Source organism: Medicago sativa, chromosome 4 (genome assembly GCF_051527215.1).
Source record: "Medicago sativa cultivar Bolivia chromosome 4, Bolivia_mono, whole genome shotgun sequence".
In the NCBI taxonomy this organism is placed as follows: Eukaryota; Viridiplantae; Streptophyta; class Magnoliopsida; order Fabales; family Fabaceae; genus Medicago; species Medicago sativa.
In genome coordinates this window covers 95,663,294-95,680,708 of record NC_140752.1, presented here as the reverse complement: position 1 = coordinate 95,680,708, position 17,415 = coordinate 95,663,294, and the positions used below count along the sequence as shown (strand labels likewise).

Genomic DNA, 17,415 nt, shown 5'->3' with positions numbered 1-17,415 from the left:
AACTGAATTAATTCTTTTATTCACCTTGTATATATTTTCATTTCATAAGTAAACCCATTGCAGAAAGTTGCAGCTATTATTCTGGAAACTTCAATCTCTTCAAACTTTCAACATGAAGTAAATACCAGTTTGATCTGATCATGTTTCCAAGCATTACATCACATATTATTTCAAATATATTTTCTTCTTTTTTAAGAAGCCAAACTAGCCCATCGAAATTGGCACGAGGTAGAATCAAACATGAGACATTGAGAGCAGAACACTCCAAAATCCCAACACCACCATACCAACCCAAGTGGGTTTATTCCATATATATCTACAAGCATCTCACAAGTGAGATAAACAGAACTGCAGCCAATGTTTTACAAACAATTCTTATTCTACCCAAAAAGGGGGTTTATACAATTAACCTCCCCCGCATAAACTTGAAAGAAAACCAAGCAGCTAAATACACCTTAATAAAGCAATTCTTCGAATACATGATCAACAGATTGCTCCCACTTTCCATGATACAATTCCAAAAGCCTCTCAGCTGGAGTGACACCTGGCAACACAAAAAGTATTAGACTCATACCAGATAAAATTAACACTTTTGGTGAAAGCTACCTATGATTGCATTAGTTAATTTGTATACAAGTACTCCTCACAGTATTGCTTTGGTAATATTTAGCATTGGATTGAACGTGAAAACAGAAAATTTCAAGTGTTTTCAATATGACGCACAAAGAGAAACACACACACACACACACACACTAACAGAAACTATAACTCATTTCTCGAACTGAAGATACAAGAATGTTCAATTGAAAGCAGAACATTGGTCAGTGCTTTGAACATAGTCTCTGACTAAAATAAGGGCCTACTAGATAGACGATTTTGGATGTTCACATTTAACTAAACCAAGTTGTTGTGAAATGTTCAATATCGAAGAAGTGTCATTAATGAGTATATAATCTAAAAATCCCATTACCTGTTCTGGCCACCTCAGCTACTTCATTTAAAAATCTTGATTCCATGAAGCCTCTTCTTTCCAAGCCATCCTTTAGATATTAATGAAGTTAAAGTGTTATACATTGACTATAAATGGACTAAGGATATATGTAAGAGATGTGACATATATATTCAATGCCTTGAGATTATGGATGGAGATATGGTGTATAAATAAATTGTAAACGTCTTTTGATGGTCTTGTTCATTAGCTTGTTGTTGAGTCTGTTTCCAGACTCCCCAAAACATGGTATAAGATCCCTAGTTAGGTTATATGGAGGATCGGAAGTAGATCATCCAGGTATAGTGATAATGGATCAAGTGTCTTGCATAGTTTGATCCATTATCCGTTGTTGGCTCCCGGTAGACTTAATCATTAATCCGTCGTTGGCTCCGGCGCTCTGCGGGACTCTCAAGAGATATATACCAATCGATCCTCTTAGCAACATTGATAGTAATTGCAATAAAAATACCTTTACCTTTGCTAGCTTTATAACCTCTTCAGCAACATGCTTCAGCAAACCACCTCGGAATGGTGTCTTTAGACCAGTTACAGTAACCTACCAGAGATACTTCAGTTGTCAATTTCAAAATACTAATTTATGTACGTAGATGTGTGTGTGTGTGTGTGAGAGAGAGAGAGAGAGAGAGAGAGTGACTAAATAAGGAACATATTTCCTCATCTAGACAGGTTTCAAATGATATTTATCCTTCAGAAATTCAAGATCCTAACAAGTAAAATTTGAAAGAGTTCGGACTTCATCATTTTTTCAGCTTTGTAAATAATTTAAACTTTCAGGTGGATTCAAATTCATTTAGGCAAAGTGATCAAGGCAAGAGGTTTATCCTCAGTTATCTCCTTCCCCTTTTCTTAATTAAATTTCATGACAAGGTACAACAGACACATTGGGGCAAGCTCATATGGATTTCTATGCGGAATGTTGGAGATTTAATCAAAAGAAAAACTATTTCTGGGACGATACCTAGCTTACTTAAGCTTCTGGGTTGAATAATACAAATGAAAAATATTGCAAGGATGCTACCTTATCCCTTAACATTTGTCTTTCTTCAATGGTCCAATCTGCAGTCAAATCCAAAACACTTTGCAAAGAGATCTCATCGTACAATAACCCTACCTGGCACAATTAGAAAAAACTACAGTGAGCAGTGAGCTTATGTTACCAAATTGAAGGAGTTCATAGAAGAATATGCAAAAATAAAAGGTTGAATATATAAAATGAAAAATAAATATAGTTTCAAAAAATTATATACTGAAAACATTATTCCTTTTGGATGGCCAATGACCATAAGTTGTTATAAAGATAGATCCTCTAAAAATAGGTTTTGTGACTTTCTCAAGGACAAACACACACTGCAAATATCATGTACAAGTAGTAGAAGGCCGCCACTTACCCAAAATGCCGGTAAAGCGCATAAACTTCTGATAGGTCCTCCGTCAGCACCTCTCATCTCCATATACCTTTTTAATCTGACCTGGAATGTTTAATGTATGTGTTTATAGTAACACAACAACAAAAATGTTGCAAAACAATTGATAAAGTAACAAATACCACCAGTTAAATTGTGAAACCAATAAAAACAAACCTCAGGATATAATGTGGTCAAATGATAGCCCCAATCATTAAGAGTTGGTAATTCACCAGGAATACGAGGAAGCTTTCCTGCCAAGAAGTCCTACAAAAATAAAAAATAATCAATTCTCTATGTTTTTTTAAGTTTCACAATAAAATATACATTTGATGGCCTATGATAACAACAATATTAAAGATAGATGGGAACCTTGAAGCTCATTCCAGTACAGTCAATATGTTTTTTTTTCCGAAAGACAAAAAACATTGGAGCATCAAGTGCATAATCAACGTACTGCTCAAACCTGTAATCAGAGAGTTTGAAAGCAAAATAAGTGGGAAAAAAATTAACCGTGAAGAATTATGGGATGAGAGGGCAAAGATCATGCTCACAAGAGAGGTAGAGACCATAACTATATTCATGAGGTAAAAGCTCATTAAAGAATTTGCATTTGACATTCAGATTTGAATAAATGCGGGAAAATCAAATCGAGCGAGCCCATTACTTTGTATTTAAGCGTGGGGTAGAAGTATTGATTATACACATTATATCAATGATTAATTGGATAAAGCATGATTTCCCAAACGGTTTCATTCGCTGAAATGTGTTGAGTAGACTTGACGCTTTGCGTTTTTAGGGTTTACCTATAAATCTGTTATCACAATTTTAACCCTTCCTTCCAGATTTTGTTTTTGAAACGTGAATCGAATCACTAAATGAGTGAAACGATTCATGCTATGTTTTTTCACTACTTTTCAGCTTTCTTATGCTCTAAATCTCTCCAACTATAAATATAACCTGCCACACTTATTTCTCATTATTGAAACAATTATTTCTCACTTTCTTTCAAAGCTCTCTCTCTATCTCTCTCTAAACACTTTCTCAATAATCATTGTAGAGATAGGTTCTAAGATTGAAGGGTACAATATAGGTTCTTGTAATAGTTGTTTTCTATCAAGTATTTCGACTGAGTTAATGAAAAATTCAAAGGAAAAGGATAGGATCTTTTCTCCTCCAAGGGGAAATATAGAGGATTTTTCTCAAAATCAAAGTTCCACGAAACCAAGGGAATTCTTATAGGCATTGAAGGAATCTTGGTGAAGATGTATCGTGGGATGCTTGACAATTGAAGATTTGATGACTTTGGAGGATCCAATTTCAAGAGGCAACTTAAAGATTGGAATAACTTAGAGTTTTTCATTGGATAGAAAGCTTAAGGTCTATGGTGGAGCTTAGAAGCTCAAGAGAAGTTTGTAAAAACTCTGCAATTGCAAAATCATCTCTAATGGAAGAAAATCTGGGTGTTTAATTCCTCGGGAGTGGATTAAGCTCATAGCAAGGACAATTGCGCCGAACCACTGTAAATCCGGTGTCATATCTCTTTTACGTTCTTTATGAATATATTGATCTTGATTGAAATTGTTTTTGTTTAAAAGCCTCATTGATCTCAGTTGCAATTTCAATTAAAAAATAATTACATTTTAAATAACAATGTTTCTCAATTAAAAAATAATCTCATACCCGAAAGAATCATCGAAAACAAAAGGCAGCATGCCTGTGCGGGTCTTGTCAACTTTAGTCCAACCATGACTGTTTCAAGTTTAAGAAAATGGGATAAGGAACCTTAATAAATCAAAGTTAGAGAGGAAAATTGAACTGCATGAGAACTTCCATTTCATGTACCTTCTCCTACTGACAAACCCATTGGGCTTCCCATCTGTGAAGGGTGAATTTGCAAAAAGAGCTGTTGCTATCTGTTATGAAGGTAGCAATAATTACATTTTACAACACTGATAAAGCCCCTTAATAAAAAGAATACATAAAATATCAATGTTTCTTACAGGCTGCAAACTTAGGCTAGCACGAAATTTCCTGATCATGTCAGCTTCAGAACTGAAGTCTAGATTGACCTGTAAAAGTTTACAACAATGATATTTGAACATTTATTATTTTCATACATTCATTCAACAAATCATCACCCGACTCACCTGTACAGTACATGTCCTGGTTATTACGTCAACCCCAGAAGAACCAACTTTAGGCAAGTAATTTTTCATAATCTCATATCTTTCCTGAGCCACAACACAAAGTCAGATAACATGTAACTGAATTGAGCCACTAAATGTCAAAAAAGAAGAGGAGAAATATAAAAAAAAAAAAAAAAAAAACTACCCTTGGTATCGTAGGCATGTCTTTGAGTCCTGACTTTGGCTGGAAACCTATCCCCAAAAATCCAATTCCCATTTCCTCAGCAACAGCTTTAACCTATAAATACAGATATAAATGCAAAATATATATAACATATCTTAAAGAAATATCTTGGTCACTACTCAAATTACAAATAATTAAACACGACGAGCTAGCCATGTATTATGTCAGAACTAAGAACTTAAAAAGATTAAACGAGTTATAACTGTGATGTTGAAGCATATTTTCTTGTGAAGGGAATATTTTATAAGAAAATTGAAGAAGGGGAAATTATTAAAGTGATATTAATTACCATTTTATAACTGTTTTTTCTTTTCGGGATCGAATCCTTGAAATATTAATTATTTAGTCAAATAAAAAACATCTAAAATATCCCTAAAAAATTGTACACCGGTAGGATGGAGCGGTTATTGTATTAAGTAATTTTTTGGTTTAGGTTTAGGCTTTAAATAGTTAAATAAATTAATTTATTATACACAAAAAATAAATACATTATTTATGATATTATATTAATATGTATATGCGGGGTTGTGGGACTGGGCAGTATAGTACCCTTACCCGTGCCAATACATATTTAAATTTGTGGGTATTACCCAGACCCGGTCCAAACCCATGAAAGATGAGTTTTACCCTACCTATTGTGGGTATTTTTGCGGGTACCCATCGGGTCTGGATTCAATTGCCATCACACAACCGGGTCTCCGTTCGTATGCAAAGGTATTTTATTAGTTATTGATTAAAAATTAATTTATTGTTCAAAATTTTATTTGAGCGTCTTAAACAACTTGATTTGCTCTACTCTGTTAATACTTGGATTTGGACTCGTTCATCTCATACTTATTTTTTATTTAATTTATTTTCCTTTCGCAAAAAATACTAATGATTAATTTAAACTTACAAAATAAAGTTCTAACCACTGTCCTAAAGGGAATGGATTTCCTCTACCAAAAATTCCTTCGGTCTTTTGAGATGATACAATCTCTATAATTAATTGTCTTCTCTCTTATATTTTTGTTGTCCTTTACAAAATAAAGTTCTAACCACTGTCCTAAAGGGAATGGATTTCCTCTACCAAAAATTCCTTCGGTCTTTTGAGATGATACAATCTCTATCATTAATTGTCTTCTCTCTTTTATTTTTAACATTTAAAATTCTCACATGTATTATGTTAACACTTTGTGAACTTGTGAAGGGAATAAAATTGAACGAAAAAATGCAAGACTTATTTTCCTAATTAAAAAGAAATATTATTTTATTATAATTCATAACAAGTATGCAAGACTTTTTGTCCCGATACTTCAAAATGGATGACGTATCGTATCCCCTGCGTATCCTGCACCGATACCTGCCCGATACATATCAGGAGAGTATCCGAAGATTAAATTTTATTTTTTTAAAAAAATAATTAACCGATACTTCCCGATTCGTATCAGGAGAGTATCCGATAATTATCCTGCACCGATACCTGCCCCAATACTTCCCAATTAATGTTAACTAAAATAACTTAACTCTTGAGTATAATGCTTCTTTTTTGGATCGATATAGTATAACACTAGCAATGTTCCTTTTGGATAGTATAGTATAGCACTTATGGTGCTCTTTTTGGGATATATTGTGTATGTAATTGACTAGTCATCACTTCTTAATTGTCAATATTATTTATATTTATGGTGATGTGCTACGAGCCTATGACTGGTTTCTTTTGTTTGTTAATATATTTGCATATTAAAAAAATGGTTATAATTATATTGTACATTTGATTATATAATTTTTTTATTAACGTATCACAGCCGTATCGTATCTTGATTTTTAAAAAAAATTCTATATCGACGTATCGATGCAGTATCGTATCCGGGTTTCACAGCTTTTTGTTTTTATTTTTAAGAAAAAGTATGCAAAACTTACTTGATAAAGGTGCGCATTAATTTCATCATAAGTCTGATGCAGGGTTTCAAGAGGGGCTCCACTAAGTTCAAGCTGACCACCTGCCTCCAGTGATATGTTTTGAAGCCCCTGATTCACATAATATACACATGTGCAAAAAAAATTACAGTCAAGGGTTTTTCTAATAGTATATCTCAAACAAAAATATTAGCTTACCTGTTTGAGTCCAATAATTTTTTCACCCTCCATTACTTTATCCCAGCCAAATCTTTCGGCAATGCCATTCAACAGTTCTACTATTTGCTCATAGTTCTACTATTTGCTCATACTTCATAGGATTCAAGCTTTTAAACTCAAAGCCAAACTTTTCATGTTCAGTACCTATTCTGCAAGAACAAATGAACAACTAATCATTTAATTTTGTACAAGTCAAAATTAGATATCCAGAACCCCGGTACTTTATGAAAACAAAAAAACTCTCTGCACGTGTTGAAGGAAAATTCTACCGTACACCTAACATATTTGAGTGTATCGGTACACCAAACCTTTAAATTAATAGTTAAATGAGTTAATTTTTGAAGAAAAATATTATTTTTTATCATTTATAATTATAATAATTAAATCTTATTTACCAAAAGCGTCAACGAAATAAAATTGATTTTTTTTGAATTTTTATCGTTTATAATAAAGAACTTTGATTATTTTATACGATAATATGTAAAAAAATTAATATGATTCTTATAAACAATGAATGATGTGTTTTTCTTATGAAATGATATTTTCTAAAATATAAATGCTACAAATAACTCTATTTTATAAAATTGATCATTGCTTTATAAATTTAAGAAGTAAAAGTACCAGTACACCTCAATTTACGAGTGTACCGTAGAAGTTTCAGCTATTGAAACCTGAAACAAAAGTGGTATATTCTGCTAAAAAATCTCAAAAAGTAAAACAAAAATGTTTCATCCACACCCAATTCTGGTTTGTGTATATGGTTAATTTAAATCATATTTTTTTAGACACATTAACTTAAATCACGTTGAAAATTATAAAATTTTAGTTAATCATGCTTGAATTAATGGTAATTTTGACCATAAATCAAATTATCATCTACTCAATTGAATTAACTATAATTTTTTAACGTGATTAACTGTATGTCACATTCCTAAAAAAAAACTCTATGTCATATGTGTAGTATAAAATAAGAAAATAATTTTTAGAGAGCAAAAACTAATCTACCACTAAAGAGAGAAAGAAATAAGGATAGTGATATGATAGATATACTTCCCGTTTCAAAATGAGTGTCGCTTTAGCCAAAAAAAATTGTTTCAAAATGAATGTCACTTTCAGTTTCCAATGCAGTAATAACTTTTTCTTTTCAATTGTACCCTCCAATTAATACTCAGCACACTACTTCCAAAGTATTACTTTTAAAACTAACCAATAGTTAATAAGGATAATTTGGTAAAATAACCCTTCTCTTTCTTTTAATCATTGCATTTCTTAATATGTGTGTAAACACCTAAAACGACATTCATTTTGAAACGGAATGAGTAATAAGTTGGTGATGTAATAGAAAGAGAGATAGAAAAAAAAATAATGTATTGAATAAGTTTAGAAGAAGTAAAAATGTTCAAATATAATTGCTCAATTATTGAAGGCCATTACGTACTCAGGCTAAAAAGTAACGATACACATTAAATATTACTCCGTTGTCTTATATTAGGTGTCTTTAAGTTTTACATGAGTGTTAAAAAAATTATTAGTAGTGTTAATTTTAATGTGTTTTATTTACTAAAACATTTTTATTAATTATAATTAGTGAAGTAGTTAGATGATTAAATGCAATAAATAAGAGTATGTTAGTGGAAAAATAATAAATATTGTATTGATATTGTAAAAGGGACAAGTAATTTGAGACAAATAAAAATAGTAAAAAGGACATCTATTTTGAGATGGAAGAATTATAAAATGAATGAAAGTGTGAATTTTCCATCAAATATTTATACATTGTTGATATCATACTACAAAGTACAAACTAACATGTATTATCTTAGAATTGCACTGCACCCTTGTGACATGTACTCGAAGCTACTACTATTAACTATCTCATTTCTCTTGTTTCATTCATGGTGCAATATTACGCGTATGTAATAAAGAGAATTACAATATTAAAATTACGAAGGAAAAATATAAGAGAGGTAATGGATATATCTCATTTCTCTTGTTTCATTCATGGTGCAATATTACGCGTATGTAATAAAGAGAATTACAATATTAAAATTACGAAGGAAAAATATAAGAGAGGTAATGGATATATATTGGATAATGATAGTTGTGTGGCCTCCCTTGGTACTTCTTGTACGGGGAGTGTACTATCGATATATATATATATATATATATATATATATATATATATATATATATATATATATATATATATATATATATATATAGGGTTATGATAGAAGACACCTTTTGTGAAGGTGTCTTTTATCAAGTTACTCTATGAGCATTTGTTAAAAGACACCAACTACTTTTTATGAAGGTGTCTTTTATCAAAGTTATAACTAAAAAAGTGAAAATCACACCTTGAGGTGTGACTTGATAAAAGACACCACACTACTTTTTATGAAGGTGTCTTGTAACATAACCCATATATATATATATATATATATATATATATATATATATATATATATATATATATATATATATATATATATACTAGTTTAGAGACTCGGCGTTGCCCGGGTTAGATATTAAATAAGTTTTATAAGTTTGTGTGCACGAATACACGTGTCAGTATATTAGATTGAATTTATTTAAATTTACAATTATAATAATATCATAAAAATAAATATAAATGATGAGATGAATGTCCAATGCAAGAATAAAAAGTGTAACAAAATCAATAATAAATTAGTCCAAGTGGTAAGAGTTTTTGGTCCCTTTAAACATGTGGTCATGGGTTTGTTTCGTGACCCATGCGTATGAGAGAGAAAAATCGATTGAAAGGGAAGAAAGTGGTTGATATATATATATATATATATATATATATATATATATATATACATATATACATATAGGGGTTTGCTAGGATACACCCACTAGTTTTTATTAAGGTGTGTTTTAGCAAAGATATAACTAAAAAGTTGTTAAATACACCTTAAGGTGAATGTTGCTAAAACACACCTTCTAAAAAATAAGTGGGTGTATGTTAGCAACTCCTATAGGCATTTGCTAGGATACACCCACTTATTTTTTAGAAGGTGTGTTTTAGCAAGTTATAACTAAAAAGTAGTTAAATACACCTTAAGGTGTAGCTTGCTAAAACACTCCCACATAAAAACTAGTGGGTGTGTTCTAGCAAATCCCATATATATATATATATATATATATATATATATATATATATATATATATATATCAAAGTATATGTATGAGAAATAATAAAATTGGTGTTTGGAAAACCTGAAGAAGGAAAAATGTTAGATGAAAAGAAGGTTTGGCGATTCTGCTACATAAGATCAAAAGTTTGTTGAGATATTTATGTTAAATAAAAAATATTGGTTTTTAAAAATAGAAAAAATAATAAAAATATTGAGAATGAATGTGGAAGTGACACGTGACATAAAAACCTTACTTTATATATATATTATACTATTGATTGATTGATGTGTAGTTTGTTGAGATATTTCTGCTACATAAAATATTAGAAATTCAATAAAAATTTAAAGAAAATACTGAGTGCATAAGATCAAAAGTTTGTTGAGATATTTGTATTAAATAAAATATTGGTTTTTAAAAATAGAAAAATAATAAAAATATTGAGAATGAAAGTGGAATTGACACGTGGCATAAAAAACCTTACTTTATATATGATATTACTTTATATATATATATATATATATATATATATATATATATTATTGATTGATTGATTGATGTGTTGTTTGTTGAGATATTTCTCCTACATAAAATATTAGAAATTCAATAAAAATTTAAAGAAAATACTGAGTGCATAAGATCAAAAGTTTGTTGAGATATTTATGTTAAATAAAATATTGATTTTTAAAAATAGAAAAAATAATAAAAATATTGAGAATGAATGTAGAAGTGACACGTGGCATAAAAAACATTACTTTATATATATACTATTGATATATATATATATATATATATATATATATATATATATATACACACACACACACACATACACTGATTTATAACAAAAAAGTGTTTTTTTTTACGAAAACGATAAACTTTTTCTTTCCTTTATTTGTTGGTTGAAATTGATTTATTTTTTGGTGGTGTCTGGGGTTCGAACCTCAGACCTTGCATATATTTATGCATTGTCCTTACCAACTGAGCTAAGCTTACCAGGACTTCTTTCCCTTATTTGATATCGGTTAAAAGAGTGAAGGTAATAAGAAGAAGTGACTTCCTTAAAAAATGAAGTAATTCTATATAATACCAACGGCAATTTCGGAAATCAAATATATAATAATATATATTGGCTCGTTTGGATTGACTTATTTTAGAGCTTATATAAAGCAATTTATGCAAATAAATAAGCATTAATGTGTTATTTATAAGCTTGTTGTCGAGAACTCATTGCTTTTAACTAAATTACCTTCTTTTTTTCCCTTAGCCATTGTTTGGAGAGAAACGATATGTATATGATCATTTTTAAACAATTTTTGAGAGGATTTTCTTTTCTTTTCTTTCGAGACAAAAACAATAGAGAGAAAAAGAAAAAGATAGAATAAGAACACAATGTGAGTATGATAGAGTTATTTTAAAACTGTTACAAAATAATTGTACAAATATCATTTCTGTTGTTTGGATGTGTAGTGGAGGCATGATTTTCATATCCCAAGTCAAAATTGGACGTAAGATTGTGAAGCTAATATTTGTAGCTTCTACCCGACATGTGGTATCGCTGTGATTTCTAAAAAAAAAATAAAATAAACAACATTTTTAATGAAGCTTCGATTCCAACATTTTTACCTGTAATAGTGACGTGGCATAGGATAAAATGATGTACAATCATCGGTGTGAATACTGTGTAAAAATTCGTTGTTAAAAATTATTTATATATATCATCGGTGTTAAAATTCGTTGCTATTGTAATATTTTCTTTGTTAAATAAAAAAATAATATTATTAGGGATAGATTCTTCAATTTCTTGGAGACAGGATCAAGTAATCCAAAGTTCAACTGAAAAGTAATCAAAGTCAAACAAAAAATTATTCTAACTAAAATCGAAATTAGGGTAGCCAAATATATATTATTAGGGGTAACTAAATATACATACTACTCATTCAATATTTTTTTTATGGGGTAGCCATAGCTATCCCTTTGTTAAAGAAGAATTCGCCCATGTGTATTATGCTAAAATATAACTTCATGAAAATTAAAATTAGTGGGTCTATTATAGCAAACTTCACACACACACACACATATAGGGTTTTGTTAGAAGACACCAACTAATTTTTATACTAATTTTTATGAAGGTGTCTTTTAGTAAGTTATAACTAAAAAGTGGATAATCACACTATGAGATGTGGATTGCTAAAAGACACCTACATAAAAACTAAAGGGTGTTTTCAAGCAACACCTATATACATATGTGTGTATGTATTTATGTATATATTAATTACAACAAGTTAGGTCTAATTGAATTTAAGTAGATAATGTCATAGTTGATGTTGGACCTAACATATTCCTACCTCTATCCACCATTATTTTGATTTTTTTGCCTACACTATATTGGCCGGGGTCTGTAGATAAAAGAGAAGAATATATACCTCCATTTATCCTTGGTTTTACAACCAGAGGCAAGATAATCAACGAGATCCTGTTTTGTAAGTGGGCGAGTAGCAACAACAGCATCTTCAACTGGAGGACTAGCAGCAACAATCACCCTACGGCCAACGGAACTATAAGTTGTCTTGTTGAAAATGGAGGTTTTTAGAAGATGGAAGTTATTTTGTATTGTTTGGTGGCGGAGAGTGGGAGGAGAAAAGGAAGCCAGAAGGGAGGTAACAGCCATAGTACTACTTATTCCTGTTACTGTCAGTTAGTTTACTACTATTAGTATTTTTTATATGTAGTAGTAATAACATATAAAAGGAAATTATTGACTCCCACCATGTCGAGTTGAGATCCTTTCATTTCCTATAATAAATGGCAAAGCTTATCACTACAGTTTTGTAGTAAATACACGATATAAATGCACACATTTCTATAATATGTGATATTAATTGAATATTTATACATCAAAACTATATTAATGGATTTTACCATTTATTATAGTAAATAGAGAGGATCTTATGAGCGTTCTCCACGTGCCTTTGTACGACGACTATGACTTTTATTTATAACTTGATAATGAGTTACCCAGTTTGTTGCCCACCCCTCCAACCACGTCCACAATGAGGAAAGAAGAAATCCAACCGTGACCACAGTCTGATTGATCTGTTCCCCATATCAATTTCTAGAGGTGGGTCTTTAGTTATCAATGATTTGTCACCTCTATGGCTCTATTAAAGGATCTTTAGTCATCCCCTTAAATAATACTCCATTCGTCCATATATCTAAACACTAATTTGATTTTATTTTTGTCCTTAAGTGTAAATTCATTTTCAAATTACTAGATGCATTTATTACTTTTTTCCTAAACATACCCCTAATTAATACTACTAATTTGTCTTGAAATATGAATAGTCAAATTTATTAGACATACAAACAAATGACAATTTGGTAATATTAATACACAAAACAGACACATTAATTACACTGACAACTTTTCTTAAAAAATGTGGAAAAAGCAAAGGAGGTTACATTAAGGGACGGAGGGAGTATCACTCACCACCAAACATATATACACATCAAATAAAATGGTGTGTCCATATCTTCATTATCTTGTTCCCCGGGTAGCACTTTGGTGTCATTAATGGCACCGTGCCATTAAATCTAGGCCACACAAACACATTGTCATTGCATCTGGGCCACACAACACATCTATCTTGGTGTCATTAATGGCCCAAATTTAATGGTACGGTGCCATTAATGGCACCAAAGTGCTACCCTTTGTTCCCCATATCATATCTTTAGTTAGGTGGCAGTTAGCGCAATAAACTTCCCTACAATGGTCAAGTTAGTTTTTAACCACTAAATCAAATGAGTAACACAATATTACCATAGTCTTTTAAAATTATTTTTAATTTTTTCACATCATCTTCCACCCCTTCTCCTCCACTTCTGCCTTATAGCTTAAACCACAACAAACAAACAATATTGGTTTCAAAAATTGTTGAGATGGAAAAATTTCAAATGTTAAAACTTTTTAAGAAACGGATGAATGAGTAGTAATACTAAGATTTTACAATTTTGATTATGTATTTGTCGATTTAAAAAAAGTAAAATAAATTTATTATTAATAAATAAATCCATCATTACACGTGTAACAAAGAGAATCATCAATACTCCTAACCCGCACACACTCAGCTTCGAGTTTCCACACTCTTCTTTGTTTTCTTCTTTTTAAAGGAAGTCTCTTTGTTGTCATTTCCACACGAGAAATGATATTTTGACAACCACTTTTTGACAACTTTTGGACAACTTTCTCTCTCATACTCATATGATGTTGTTATCCTCTCTCTTCCTTTTTCTCTCTCCATTGTTTTTGACCAATAAGAAGTGAGAAAAACAAGGTTGTCAACAAAGTTGTCATCAAATGGATGTCAAAATATCATTACTCTTTCCACACAATACACATTTTTCTATTTTTGAAGTATCGCTTTAAATGTAACAGTCCTGCTACAACTAACATGATGACTCTGTTTGGTAAAAATAACGGATAGCTGATAAGCTAGCTGATAGCTTTTAGCTGATAAGCTAGCTGATAGCTTTTAGCTGATGACTGATGACTGATAAGCTAGTTGAAGCGTTTGGTAAAATTAACTGATAGATTTTGCTTTGAATAATAAGGGTAAATATGGAAGAAAAAATGAGAAGCTAAAAGCTATAAGCTCAAACGCTACTTGAACTAGCTTCTGAAAAATAGCTTATAAGCTCCTGAAATAAGCTATAAGCTCGTTGTAAAAAAGCGTTACCAAACAGAGCTAAAGTGTTACCAAACAGAGCTTTTTTTGTCAAATGAGCTTATAAGCTAAAAGCTCTTTTTTTGGGTTTACCAAACATAGCCGATGTACTACTTTTTTAGAAGATGGAAGTTATTTTGTATGGTTCCGTATAAAATGGACCCTTACAAATATTGGTTCATCATGGACCAATTTTTTGTACCATTTGATTAAATTTTCTACTAGATCTTATTATGTTCTGCTCATATCAAATCTAACTCAACTCTATCCCTTTCATTGTACCTTCTCTCTTCTCTCTCTCTTCCAACTATCAATACAACAACAATCTTTCTTCTTGTTCATTTTTTAACGAAAGCTCAATCTAAAAATAAAAAATTTGGGAGAAAAATGTTACAATTTCTGGTCATGAATAATTTTGGTATCTTGGATCATCCATCTTATGAATCTCACTTTTGCTGGAATTTTGTCAATTTAAATTAACATTGATTTCTTTACGTAGACTTATAATTACTCATTAAAAAAAATGTAAACTTATAAAAAAGTTAAATAGATGGCAAAACAGCAAGTCCAACAAATGAAATAATCAAAGAGTCAATTTTTTTTTAAAAAGGAAAAGAGTCAAAATTTTGTTTTATAAAAAAATAAAAGTTTTAGTGAACCAAAAAAAAAATCAGAGGTAGAAAAAAAACTAAAGGCTAAAATATGGTATTGGTCCCTGCAAAATAGGTCAGTTTTGGTTTTAGTCCCTGCAAAAAAATTTTATAGTTTTTGGTCCCTGCAAAAATAGGCCAGTTTTGGTTTTAGTCCCTGCAAAATTTTTTTATAGTTTTTGGTCCCTGCAAAAATAGGCCAGTTTTGGTTTTAGTCCCTGCAAAAAAAAAATTATAGTTTTTGATCCCTGCAAAATTTTTTTTTGGAAATAGTCCCTGACCCCAATTATGTGATGATTTGTCGCTTTTGTGCATATGTGCTTACTTAATAAAAAGAATATTATTTTTTATAATTTATATAACAATAATTATTTTTTAATTAAAAATAATAATAAAACAGATACAATAATTATTTTTAAATTTATAAAAGTGACAAATCATCACATAACTGGGGTCATGGACTATTTTCAAAAAAAAAAAAAATTTGCAGGGACCAAAAACTATAAAAAAAAATTGCAGGGACTAAAATCAAAACTGACCTATTTTTGCAGGGACCAAAAACTATAAAAAAAATTTGCAGGGACTAAAACCAAAACTGGCCTATTTTGCAGGGACCAATACCATATTTTAGCCAAAACTAAAAATTAATGGGGGAAGATGGAAAACTAATGCATTGTTGTACATGCAAATGAAGCAAGACTCTTCATTTATGTACATAACCCGTTACCAAATTTATTTTTTTTGGGTGAAGCTGACTTATCCATTTTGCTTTGTGGGTTTTGTTTTCTTTAGAGAGATTAAAATTGGTGTGAAGTAGAAAATTGTTCAAAGTATACAAGAAAGCTAGTAAGCTTCACGAAGGCTTTAGGAATTAATGGACAAAAGATCATCAATGAATGAAACAAATTCAACTTTAGGCTTCAGCTGAATGGATTTTCTACATAGTCAAAAGAAGAAGAGAATGCAATGAGTAAATGAGTTAGATTTGATGTTGATGGACCATGATAAAATTTTGTGGATAGTCTAATCTAATGGTAGAAAAAAATTGGTCCATCATGGACCAATACCTCAATGGGTCCAAGCTAAATGGCACCGTATTGTATTGTTTCGTGGCGTAGAGTGGGAAGGAGGAGAAAAGGAAACCAGAGGGGAGGTGACAGCCATAGTACTTACTTATTCTTCTTGATACTGTCAGTTAGTTTACTACTATTATAATTAGTACTCCCTCCGTTTTAAAATGAGTGTCGCTTTAGCCAAAAAAAATTGTTTCAAAATGAATGTCACTTTCAGTTTCCAATGCAATAATAATTTTTTCTTTTCAATTGTACCTTCCAATTAATACTCTGCATGCTACTTCCAAAGTATTACTTTTAAAACTAATCAATAGTTAATAAGGATAATTTGGTAAAATAATCATTCTCTTTCTTTTAATCATTGCATTTCTTAATATGTGTGTAAACATCTAAAACGACACTCATTTTGAAACGGATGGAGTATATTAGTAGGTATTATTATATGTTGTATACATTTTTGGTCTGTTTGGTTAGCAAGAAGTAGAGACGAGAGAGAAACGGAAGAGAGAAGTATAAGAGAAAGAGGCAATTTCTTTCGTTTGGAGGAACAGAGAAACAGGCGAGAAAGACATAATTTTGATGGGACCCACGCTTCTGTGCTTCTCTTCAGATTTGCGAAGAAAGAAGAGAGAAAGCATCACAATATGTTTTATTCCTATTCTGCCCTTCTCTCACATGCCCATCACGTTGAGGAAAAGTGATACCCTGTTATCCTCTGTACAATACTAGGATACCATTACCCGTGCGTTGCACGGTTTTTGTCCCTATTAATTCGATTACACGAACCAACACCAATATAAAAAAAAAATATTTAATATTTTAGTTTATTAATACAAGAATAAGAAAAAGATTATGATGCATCAAGGTTTCAGAAATAAAATAGATGTATATCACGTGATGAAATTA

The 17,415-nt window shown here is 30.8% G+C and overlaps 2 protein-coding genes across 4 annotated transcripts; both read right to left on the bottom strand.

Moving 5' to 3' along the window:
- Nucleotides 1-57: 57 nt before the first annotated feature.
- LOC146934155 (glutamate--cysteine ligase, chloroplastic-like) lies at nucleotides 58-5,001 on the bottom strand. Of its 3 annotated transcripts, none has more exons than XR_015007679.1 (12): nucleotides 4,750-5,000; nucleotides 4,566-4,649; nucleotides 4,419-4,487; nucleotides 4,261-4,331; nucleotides 4,099-4,167; nucleotides 2,788-2,881; nucleotides 2,593-2,682; nucleotides 2,401-2,481; nucleotides 1,971-2,123; nucleotides 1,467-1,547; nucleotides 971-1,040; nucleotides 58-544 (listed from the first exon to the last, which is right to left on the bottom strand). XR_015007679.1 is itself a non-coding variant. In XM_085706010.1 (12 exons), the coding sequence occupies exons 2-12, from the start codon at nucleotides 4,632-4,634 to the stop codon at nucleotides 456-458; spliced, it is 876 nt and encodes a 291-aa protein (XP_085562136.1). In that variant the 5' UTR covers nucleotides 4,635-4,644; nucleotides 4,750-5,001; the 3' UTR covers nucleotides 58-455. The 3 variants fall into 3 exon arrangements, 2 of the variants coding, with proteins under 2 accessions (XP_085562136.1, XP_085562135.1); XM_085706010.1 differs by having other exon boundaries at nucleotides 2,031-2,123; nucleotides 4,566-4,644; nucleotides 4,750-5,001; XM_085706009.1 differs by having other exon boundaries at nucleotides 2,031-2,123.
- A 1,689-nt stretch (nucleotides 5,002-6,690) lies between these two features.
- On the bottom strand, nucleotides 6,691-12,925 carry LOC146934154 (glutamate--cysteine ligase, chloroplastic-like). Its single transcript, XM_085706013.1, has 2 exons — nucleotides 12,489-12,925; nucleotides 6,691-7,055 (listed from the first exon to the last, which is right to left on the bottom strand). The coding sequence occupies exons 1-2, from the start codon at nucleotides 12,731-12,733 to the stop codon at nucleotides 6,974-6,976; spliced, it is 327 nt and encodes a 108-aa protein (XP_085562139.1). The 5' UTR covers nucleotides 12,734-12,925; the 3' UTR covers nucleotides 6,691-6,973.
- Between the last annotated feature and the right edge of the window lie 4,490 nt (nucleotides 12,926-17,415).

Excerpts from the sequence above, each read along its gene's own strand:
- LOC146934155 (XM_085706009.1), bottom strand. The coding sequence starts at position 4,821 with ATGGGAATTGGATTTTTGGGGATAGGTTTCCAGCCAAAGTCAGGACTC. Across the intron at positions 4,488-4,565 it reads CCAGGACATGTACTGTACAG|GTCAATCTAGACTTCAGTTC; the intron begins GTGAGTCGGGTG and ends AAACTTTTACAG. Across the intron at positions 4,168-4,260 it reads GGGTTTGTCAGTAGGAGAAG|TCATGGTTGGACTAAAGTTG; the intron begins GTACATGAAATG and ends AACTTGAAACAG.
- LOC146934154 (XM_085706013.1), bottom strand. The coding sequence starts at position 12,733 with ATGGCTGTTACCTCCCTTCTGGCTTCCTTTTCTCCTCCCACTCTCCGC. Across the intron at positions 7,056-12,488 it reads AAAACCAAGGATAAATGGAG|AATAGGTACTGAACATGAAA; the intron begins GTATATATTCTT and ends TTGTTCTTGCAG.